General features: G+C 41.1%; 1 protein-coding gene across 1 annotated transcript; it reads left to right on the top strand.

Moving 5' to 3' along the window:
* Nucleotides 1–1,379: 1,379 nt before the first annotated feature.
* Nucleotides 1,380–11,163, top strand: ric8b (RIC8 guanine nucleotide exchange factor B). The gene is made up of 10 exons (XM_015038113.1): nucleotides 1,380–1,621; nucleotides 2,520–2,567; nucleotides 2,654–3,283; nucleotides 3,571–3,665; nucleotides 3,828–3,978; nucleotides 4,640–4,735; nucleotides 5,498–5,642; nucleotides 5,749–5,893; nucleotides 5,974–6,093; nucleotides 8,889–11,163. Exons 1-10 carry the CDS (start codon nucleotides 1,538–1,540, stop codon nucleotides 8,995–8,997), a joined length of 1,623 nt encoding a protein of 540 aa, XP_014893599.1. The 5' UTR covers nucleotides 1,380–1,537; the 3' UTR covers nucleotides 8,998–11,163.
* Nucleotides 11,164–11,195: the final 32 nt, after the last annotated feature.

Below are 11,195 nucleotides of genomic sequence, written 5' to 3' on the forward strand. Positions count from 1 at the left end.
TTATTAATGCTTCTTTTTGTTTGTTTAAAATGGTCTGATACTTGTTAAAACAGCTTTTAAGCACTTAAGAAAGCTGTAAAAGCAACATTACCAACATTTTTTAAAAAGTGGCATCATCTTAAGCAGACATGGATCAATGGAATCATTTTAGCTAATCTATTTTTTCCATCTTCATAAACTCAGTGGGAACCTTAAAAGGGGGATGGGTCTGAGCAAGAACTGCTGAATAAAGTCCATTTCAATTGAGCAAGTGTCCTGCTGTGCTGAGGTCATTGCATCTTAGTCCCACAACCTTTAACCTCTTACCCCTGACTGCGTTTCTTTATACATCAGAGTGAATCCTCTGTGCTACATCTCTGAAATCCTGCAGGACTCACTGCCGAGACATTGAACGCAGCTGACTTGTTTGCTGCAAAGAAGAAAATAAAGATGTTGGCCCTTCATTGTAATATAATCACCTGACCTTAATGTCAACAGCAATATCCGCCGTGTTCTGCTGAGATCTTTACGCCTTCTCGTCTGGCAGCTGTGAGAACCACGTTGTCACCAAAGGCAAAGTCTTGGAAGTGACATAAAAATAAGGAAATCTAGGAACCTGATTCTCAAGGTGCGTCCAGAAATTCCCAGTGCAGGATGTAGCTGATGACATCATCCACCCAGAGGGAAAAATAAAGAATAAACATGAACATTTCTTTTAAACGTAATAAATTATAGTGCAGTAAAAACAACCGAAACACATTAAAATGTAGCTTCCATAAACAATCACTTCTTAAAAGTTTCTAGAATGAAAGACGATCTTCACCTATTTCATTCATTTGTGTGACTTCAGAGCTGCTACATTAAAGGAACATTATCTCAGCTCCCATCAAAGCACATAAAGTTTAGCATTCCTGCTTATTTTATATTGTTTATTGTAAATTACCTATTTTTCAACAACAGTTACACTCATCTCTAAATACTTGTATTTTTTTAAATGTACTATTTTTCATATCTGCAAAAGTCGTGACGTGTTATTGTCAAAACTCTAGTTTTTCCATTTACCATTGTCTTATTAACCTGTGTGTGTTTCACCTCACACTTTGCTCTTGATATTCAAGTACCATTCTATCATTGCGTTGCTTATGGCAGCAAAGTATTTTTGCTCTTCACTTTCTGACAGTTGATATGATACGAAACAATGGCAACAAGGTGTTATTTCTACAACTAGGAGAACCTGGTTAGTATCTCAAAAGCTTAAAAATTACATTAAAAACTACCAGAAAGCTCAAAGACGTTGAAATCAATAAAATCTAAAATATGTATAAAAATAATTTTTAAAAAAATACACATTTTTTAAAAATAAATTAATATTAAATCAGTTAGCAGACTGTTTAGCAGCGTGCAGTTTCTTGCAGCAGTGTGACTGAGGCTGCAGGTGGAGGCAGTCAGGGGAGTCTCCCTGCTCTCAGCGGCTCTATGACACCACCTTAGCCTGACAGCTAGCACTGGCAACGTCCCAACCTAGCTAGCTGTCCGTGTTTCACACAGTCTCCACATCATGGATCTTAACGGCATCTTGTCCCAGCTTGAAAGTGCTAACGAAGAGGACACGGAGAAGCTTTTACGTCGGTACAGTGAAGAGGTGAGCCAGCGGCTTGGTCAGATGTTATTCAACCAAAGCAAACAAGCAGCTAAAGCTAGTTAGCGAGCTAGCTTTGAGTTAGCTTTACATGTTGAGTTGCTAGCTGAGCAGAGATGTGACGTGTGGTCTGTCAAATGACTTTTAATCTTTACTCAGACCGCATCGTGTTTGGGAACGAACAAAATGAACAGAAAAATGCTAAAAAGAAACAAAAAAACAACGACGACAACAACAACAACCCAGTTGTAGTCGATATGCTGCCGCCGACAAGATGAGCGACTTTATGTTTCTAATGCAAATCTCTGTCAGGAGTACTGTTTACGTTCAATACAGCTCATAAATAACAAGGTAACAGATCAAAACAACAACAACAGTAAAAACTGAAACGACATATTCAAAGAAAATGCTAAAAAGCTAACTAAAAAAAAGCTAAAAAAAAAAGTTAAGTCATGGTTAGAAATAAACTTACAGCATTTTGTAACCTTGGTGGAAAAGCTGCTGTCGTCAATACAATGTTCAGTCTTTATTTATAGGAGCCAACAGTTTCTGCTTAGTTCAGGTTTTTAGGGAGTTTGATCCAGAGCTGAAAAAAGACGGAAATCAAAGTCTGACTCCTTGTTTATTTTTGGTGCCAACATTGAGAACACACATCTGAACTCAGAAATACGTTTATTCCCTAGACCAAGAAGACTTCAATTAATGCCATTTGTGCATGATCAGGGTATGATCAGGCAGCCAGAACAGGGATTTGATCCATTTTCCTGGTTTTGGTCTGGACTCCGGCAGCAGCATTTTGGACAGGCAGTAAAGGGGAAATTAAGAAGCAATGATGATATATTGCAGAGTCATTGCATTCTCAAATATAAGTGAAGAGAAATAAAACCTTTTTTAATTTCAGAACACTCAGACCTTCACGTTTAACCAAAAAGAAGAAGCCCTGCGGAGTGTGAGTAGATCCCGGCGGCGCATGTTATTACTCGATAATCTTGTACAGCGGTGACATTCTTCCTCCCTGTCTATCTTGTAATTCAGAAACTCTGTCAGAGTGTGCTGACGGTTCTTGGGAGACAGGTGCGGCCCAGCTGCCAGAAGACGTGTCTGGAAACACTCCGCATCCTGTCCAGAGACAAGTGTGTGCTGGGGCCTGTAGCCACCAGGGAGGGCATGCTGGTTCTGACGGGGTTAGCGATGCTGCGTACCGGACAGGAAGGCGAGGATAAACAGGAAACCACTCAGGATGCTTTACAGTCTGAGGAGGAGAAGAGGGTGGTGGTGGAGGCCCTGAAGTGCCTTTGCAACGTTGTGTACAACAGTGCTGCGGCTCAGCAGGTGTGTGTGGACATCCAGCTGGTTCACGGCCTCTGTGCCAGCCTGCGCTTCGCCCGTACGTGGCAACACGAGGTGGGCCTGTTTGTCCTGCGCCTCTTCTTCCTGCTGTCCGCCCTGCGCCCTGATCTGAGGGGAATACTCAGGAAAGACTGTCACGCTGTGAGACTGCTGTCGGAGGTTCTGGAGCACACTCTGGACGTTCGCTGGGTCGGCACCTATGAGGCGGCTCGACCAGACCCGCAGGCTCTGCCCCTGCCCACAGAGAACAACGAGCGAGCCATGGAAGCCCTTAAAGCCTTGTTCAACCTCACTCTCTCAGAAAGTCGGAACGAGGTGAGCATGCCATGACTTTGATTCGCAGTTTCGGTACAAGGGTCAACATCTGGGTTTCTGTTCAAATCGCTACACTAAAAGCTACAGATACATTTTCCAGTTTCTCACTTTTGTGGCGTTTTGGCAAGAACATTTTTAATGAAGCCAATTTTAATTTTAACATTTCTTGATACCACTTGTTGCATCTTGTTTCACTTTCCAATAAGAATCTTTTACATTCTTCTTATTATTATCAGTTTTTTTTAGGTTTTAATTATGCAATTTTTTCTCTTTTTGCGTTTTTACAGGAGGACAACCACCAGTTCCGACTCCTAGCTGCTATCCTGCGTCATCTGTTGATGCTGAAAACAGAGACAGAGGAGAAAACAGAAGAAGTTCACAGGTAGGAATCTGTTAAAAGGACCAAACGGCTGCTAAGAACAGGACAAACCCAACCCAAACCATCATCTTATTAAAAAAAAAGAAAAGATTATTCACTTAATAATTGTCTGATTTTACTTTTATAATCTTGCTGTAAAAATGCTGTTTCGTGTTCCTGCTTCAGCCACACCATCAACCTGCTGAACAACCTGCCTGCTTCCTGCCTGGATGTGCTGATCGATGTGCCGGTCCAGGGAGGCGTGGAGGAGTACGGAGGGAAAAACATGGAAGCAGTTCAGGTGTTGCTGGACTTCATGGAGAGGAGAATCGACAAGGTAAAGATGGTCTTTAGGAGCAACGAGGGGAGGGCTCTGGTGAGGGTCATTTTTACAGTTTACATGTCTGAAAAACTCACTAATATTAACTTTTTGCAATGAGATCTAAGATGGTAAGTTGGATGTGCAATTAACAGAGCATTGTTAATTGCTTAATTGTTCCCAGCTGTGACAAAACATTGATTCTGTTACATATTTAATCATAATTGCTTCCTGCAAAGAAACGCACAGATATGAAGTTATTCCTGCACACAGTAATATTCCTCTGATCTGGCTGCTTGTTGACCAGATGCAGTTTGTTGAAGACATTAGACATTTCCAGCTAACTGCATTAAGTTGCTTCATAAGCCTGTTGTGGTGGCGTCCATTATGTTGCTCTTTGAGCGCTAACGGCTGCACAGCTGTCTGGTTTTGTAACTTTAGTTCCATCTAAAGTAAGCAGGATTAGGATTAGGGTCCAGACTTTTAAATTAAAAGAACATTGTTCAAAAACATTTATTTGGTCTCTTGGTCAACAAAGTTGCAATGATCCCAGCTGTAGTTTCTGTAACAGTTGGCAAAAATAAATTTCAATTATTTTGTGTCTATTACGATGGTAAGACACGCAGTTTCTTTCAGTCCATGATGTGACTCGTTTGCCGTCTCGTGTCGCTTCACAAAGGGCTCCAACTACAAAGAGGGTCTGACTCCAGTGCTCAGCCTGTTAACTGAGGGATCCAGGTGCCACAGAGAGATCCGCAGATACATCAAAACTCAGGTAATGCTGCAAACAGGGGCTGCAGCTAACCATTATCCTAGTAGTTGAATGTTCTGTTGATTACAATCAATTAATTAGATCTTTAAAAATTGGCCTTATGCTGCAGATTTTTCATTACTTAAACTTATTTTATACAATATTTAAAACGCATATAAAATGCAAATAAACACTTCAGTTCATTTTTTAAATAAGAAAATAAACATTTTATTGCCTACGATACAATAACATAGTATTACTTTGGTGAACACTTGATCATTTGTACCGTCTGCAGCTAAAAAATACTTCTAACATCGACATGTGAAAAGCTCGGCCCTTTCTGCTGAACTTACGGCTCATCTGATGATTATGCTTTTGAGTGACCAATTAAAACTGGGATAGAAAACGATGCTTAATGGAGTTTATTTTGTGTTAAATTTAAAGGAGGTGAAGCTAAAACTAAGCCAATGGAGAAGTTTTGGGTAGAAAGATGGTTTTTCATCTTAAATGCAACATCTATATATTTTTGTACAGTTTTTGCTTAATTATTGCTCTGATTGTGTAGTTCTTTAAAATAATGCCCTCATTTTAAGAGTCTATATGCTCATTTAACGATTTTTTTGATAACTAAATCAGTTGACGGTTATTTCGATAATCAGTTAATCATAATCAATCTAATTCATTGCTTCCCTCTTACTGCAAACCAATCAGAAGCAGCCAGTGTTGACCTTTATATCTGCTGAGGATTCTTTGGCAATGTTGCGTACAAACTGTTGTGCGTTGTAGGTACTTCCTCCGCTGAAGGACGTGAAGAACAGACCCGAGGTGGGCACCACCATCAGGAACAAGCTGGTTCGCCTCATGACGCATGTGGACATGGGCGTGAAGCAGACGGCCGCAGAGTTCCTGTTTGTCCTCTGCAAAGAAAGCGGTGAGTGAAGACGAGCGAGATGCGTCGGGCTGCGGCTGTGACATTTATGCCTGGTTTCGGTTTTTTGAAATATTAATCAGTTCGTATGTGTGACGTCACCTTTCAGTGGACAATCTTTTGAAGTACACGGGATACGGAAACGCAGCCGGACTCCTGGTGGCTCGGGGGCTTCTGGCCGGCGGGAGAGGAGAGACGGAGTACTCTGAAGATGAAGACTCGGACACGGATGAGTATAAATCCGCCAAACCTTTGTGAGTTTCTCGGGCTCGCGTCATACCGAGAAAGTAGTTTGCAGATGTAGATTAGGCCTTTTTAATGTTTATATTTCCAGCATTAACCCCATTACTGGTCATGTGGAGGAGCCGATGCCGAACCCCATCGAGGAGATGACGGAGGAGCAGAAGGAGTATGAAGCTGAGAAACTGGCCAACATGTTTGACAAGCTGTCAAGGTGAGACTCTGAAGCAAAACGGGGATTTAGCGCTGCTAAAAGCTTCGTTTAAAAAACAGGATACAGGATACAGATGGCTGATGGAGATATGTACAAAGTCCCTAAAATGTAGAGTTGCTATGGAGATCTAGTGAGCTCTGGAGGCCATAGTACTGATGAAAAGTTGCACCAGGATGTTAAGAATTATTTCAAAAATGTTTTTATTGTGAACTTATGTTACTTTAAGGCTTTTTATATATTTTACCTGGAGAGCCAGTTATTGTTCAGGACATCAGAAAATATTGTTTTTGTTTCTCCTCCCACCAGTTTGACTCAGTTTAACTCTTTAGCTCCTGCATTGTCTGTGGAGAAAACGAGTCAGCAGAATTGGATGCAATATTAGATGAGATATTTTTCTCTTGCAGTGCTTCAGCTTAGTAAGTAAGCTGATGTAATCAGGTAAAATTCTCCTTTCCCATGAATAGAAGCTTCCCATAAATGCTAATTAATAATGATAATTTTTGTAAATATTTGACCTGCTGATTTTGATTTCAGCCCGTTCGCATTCCCTTAAATATGAGAAGACAGAAAGCCTTCAATCGAAACATAATAAATCTAGCATAAATAACTACAGCAGTTATTTAAATCTGTAGAAGAGGTGAGGAATGCTGCTGTGAGAGAGCAGTGCCTCTAAATCTGTTTTACAGATATTTTAAACCGTCTTTAAGAGCTCAAATTAGCAATTAGCTCATTAATAAAACAGCAGACAAAAAGCAAAAGCTAAAAGGTTAAAACAGACCAACTTCGCTGTGCCATGTTCGGCCTTCCTGTTATCTGCTAAATCTCTTGCTCTCCGTTTCTCTTCCATGACCTTTAACATTCTCAACATGCCACACAAAGCACAGCTTCCCTCATGCCTCTGCTTCCTCTGACGTAAATTATTAATGCTATAAATGGCTACACCTGAGCTCTGTAACATAGTTCATTCTGGTTTTGTCGGCTGGAGCTGGTAGTGCTCGGGTAGTTCACATGATTTTGAAATAAAACCAACAACTTGAGTTGATTCGTGGTGCTGAAGTGAAGGCAGCTGGACTTCTTCTCTTGTCTCTTGAAAATGTTTCACCTCTGAAGCGTTGTGAAGGAGAGGTGAAACAATAGAAGTCAAGTAGGATCGTGATGTGCTGAGGATTTCTAAGTGCTCCTGTGTTAAATGTTGGTGCCAACATTCAACATTTTCATGCCTAAACAAGCTTCATTTCTGATGAAAATAGCTGTAAGTTTTTAACCAGTTTGCTCGATGGCCTATAGTTTGAGTAAATATGAAAAAAAAAACAACAAGTTTTTAATTGGGGAAATTTAGCCTCCATGTAAACATTTTCTGCAGAAACCACATTTAAACTACTGAAATTCAAAAGAACATTTCGACACAAAGGAGAGAGAGAGGCGCATGAGGAGGGACGACCGATGTTCCTCTTCTCGGCTGATCGGCTGAGTCTGTTTTGGAGGAGTTGTTTGAAAAGCTCCAGGCTTCTGCTGCGTTTGAGTTGACCTTTTCATTAGCGAGCGGAGGCTAATGTTACCTGCTAAAAGGTGACTGTGAGCTTTCTCCCGGCCAACCAGTTCATCACGGGAAGAATCTCCCTCCGCCACGCGAGTCTTCAATTAGCCTCTGACTGGCAGCCGTCACATTCAGCGGCAGAAAATAGGAGCTGGAGCCGCGCGTCGCTGCAGCATCATTACCTCCACATTAATTATCACCTAATTGGCAAACGCAGTCGGCTTGTTGGCTCCGCTTCCTTTATGTTCCTCATTGAAGTTGTTTTTTTATTTTTTACCACGCGTCCCAACTCGTGTTGGAGGCGCTGGCCAGATGAGGAGCGAACCGGCACACAGGCGTAAACTAGACGAACCAATTTGGGTGGAACGTGGATGAAGAGGAAGAGACACGGCTGAATAAAAACGGCGACATAAGGGAGGCGACCTCGTCATTGTTGGCCGCGGGGCCATAATGAGACGCGTGCAGCCAGAATGAGAAGATTCCTCCTCTGAGGCCGCATCGTCTTTCTTCTCCTTCCGAGGAAAGAGAGAGGTGCTCTTCCATCAGCACAGGTGCTAAGGAGATTGCTCAGCGGCCGGCAGGAATGTGCTCTGCTGACAGCGCGACTGGTCGTCTAATTAGGACACACACCCCGACCCGTTTACACCTGCCGGGCCCTCCATCACTTCCGAGAAGGAGAGAGAGGAGATATTTTTGGGTCTAATTAGGAGCAATGATGTTAAATGTTTGTTTTTATTAAGGCTGGAGGTGATTTATTTAGTTATTTTTAATTTTACGACCCTATCCTCATGCGTTTCCCACACTAAATCAAATTTACTTTCAGGAATCTGTCTTTTGTGTATAAATCTGTCAAATTAACGTTTGAGGATCCTTTTTTAAACTGTTGATGGATAATTCTCAGATGGATCATCTTGGACGAAGCAGTGACACACACACACACACACACACAGTGCAGGTATAATTGGATTAGGATAAAGGGCCAGTGTTGGCTTTGAGGAGATTAGTTTGAGCACTGATCCTGTAATTAAACTGCCACAGGAAGGGAGAGGAAGAGGAGGAGGGAGAGAACGACGGTCAGACAGGGCCGATTGTCGTTGAACGGGTGAGGAGAGGGGGTTTGGATGAGGGTCCTCCAGTTTGTGTATGAATAAGGACAAATTCAAGGCCCTCGTTAAGTCTGTCCAGAGACACAAAGAAGCCTGAGCGGAGTTTCAGATTTCTCAGTCCTCTGATTCTTCTCGTTTCTTCCTCTCCACAGGCAGAACGTGATCCGGCCGATGGGCGTCAGGCCGGACGGGACGTTGGCGCCTCTGGAAGAGACGCTCATCTGTCGACCAGAAGAAAACTCTGATACAGACTCTGACTAGTGCGCCGCACGTCTGGGCTGCGGTTTCCAGATCTGCGTCCCAATTGTAGAGCTAGTGAAACTGAACTGTGACATGCTGCACTTACACATTTCACATTACATGTACATGATATGATGTAAAAAAAAAAAAAACCATCCTGGCCTCCAGTGATGACCCATAAAGTCCAGCTTGTCACCAACCTGTGTGATAAGAGAGGAGGAAGTAGTTCATTGTGGATTGAGCTGGGAGAGTGACTGTGATGAGTTTAAGTGTAAGATACTGAACCTCTGGCACATAGTTAGGCATGTTAACGATGGAAAACATGGAGCACGCCTTTAAGTCTGTCAGGCGTCATTTTTCTTCTTCTTAACACGGTTATTGATTTCTTGCAAAAGTACTCGCACCCCTTAAAGTCTGTTTTTTGTCAGAACTTAAATCTATTTTACGTGATAGACCGACACAAAGTAGAGCACAACTCCAAAGTTGAAGCAAAGATGGGATTTAAAAATGCAACTTAAAATCTGAAGTGGTTTTGTGTCAAACCCCAACTGGTTAATACTTTCTAAAACTTTTTTTTTTTGCTTCACTTACAGTTGTGAAGTCTTGTGGTGTATTTACCAGCTTTGACCATCATCTGTATGTTTAGGGTCGATGTCTAACTTTGAGGGGGGAAGTTCTGGTCGCCTTCAAACAGGATTTACCGTCAGCTCTGACTGAACAGAATAGCATCTGCACAGCATGAAATCGCCACTTCTTTGGGGATTGGGGAATGTTAAACTCTTAGGGTTTCCAAATGATGGAGGCAGAGTGCCACTTTAATCAGATTTGTATTTATAAAAGAAAGTACCCTTTTCCCTAAACCTCACAGTTATGCACTATTTTGTGTTGTGATGTAACAAAAAAAATAGACTTTCAAGGGTATAAATACTTTTGCGAGGCACATTGTGTTGTATGGGTGTCTACTTTGATACAAACTCAATGGAATACGTCTAAAGTGATATCTTTAAAATGAATGACTTGACAGGGACTGAAAGTTTGCAGAGAAGATCAGATTTTAGCCTCCTTCTCCATTTCAGACCTTCTGTGCCACGACTACAAATTAAGCTTATTTTCCAGATTCTTCTTGTGCTCTGAAATGACATTAGGTTTTTAACTATTGGAATTCAATCAAGGCTTTTCAGAAAAGATACAATAAACGATCAGATTGAAGCATTATAATTAAAGTATTTAACTATAATGTGAAATGCACCGTTGCCTTCACCGTTGGCAGATACAGGCGTTGGACGGATGGAAGTAGGAAGAGTTGGTCCTGAAGGCTCCTGCTGTTACTCAGAGTTCATTTGAGGCCTTTATGGTTGGTTACCTGTTGCATCCTTAAGTTATGAAACTTAAATTCTTGTTGGATCTTTTTTTTTTTTTTTTTATAGTGAACACAGATGCCAAGGTTTAAAGTCTTAAAAATAAAATAAAATCATTCCTTTTGTTTGGTTCCTCACATTTATGTTCTCCTACATTTTTAATTAAACACTGGACAGTTAAACCCCCCCTCTGGTTTTAAATGCCGCTGCCTGTCCACAGGCATGTTGTGACCACTGAAACTTTTTAAATTCAGGCTTGTTAGCCAACAGACATTCGTTTTTTTAAGAAGCTTAGAGGAACAGAAAAGCAACTTGATATGTAGTTGCTGAAACACCTCGTGTGGATTTTAAGACCATGAAATATGGAAACTACAATGATTGTTTTTAATCCATTTACTTTTTTTTTAAATTTTTTGCCAAATCTGCATGATGATAAATATTTTTGCCCCTGATGGACAATGTAGAATTTTATACAAATCTTTGTGTGTAAGGCCGACTGCTCTTATAAATTTATAGTAAACTGTTGGTACAGCAACAAGTCCAGTTCCTAAAGATTTTACTGTAACTGAAATGCTTTTAAGCCTCGTCAGATTTTTGTTGTATTTTCTTACCATTATGTTTTTGTATTTAAACTGTTCAGACTTTCCTTTGTGCTTGTAAGTTATGCTATGTTATTTTTCCAACACATAAATCCTGGGATCCTTTATAAATTTGCATGAACGTGGGAAGAATATCTTGTTTGCACTTTTTTTGTGTGTGTACTATAGGCAGCACTACTTATTTTGTGAGGCTTTTCCACTGAAAAGTTAATAAAAGTGAAGAACAACACCGTCTCCTTTGCAAAGAGAAGCATTTATTAAA

Source organism: Poecilia latipinna, unplaced genomic scaffold, assembly GCF_001443285.1.
Source record: "Poecilia latipinna isolate Pla-1442-1.1 unplaced genomic scaffold, P_latipinna-1.0 Scaffold429, whole genome shotgun sequence".
Lineage (NCBI taxonomy): Eukaryota > Metazoa > Chordata > Actinopteri > Cyprinodontiformes > Poeciliidae > Poecilia > Poecilia latipinna.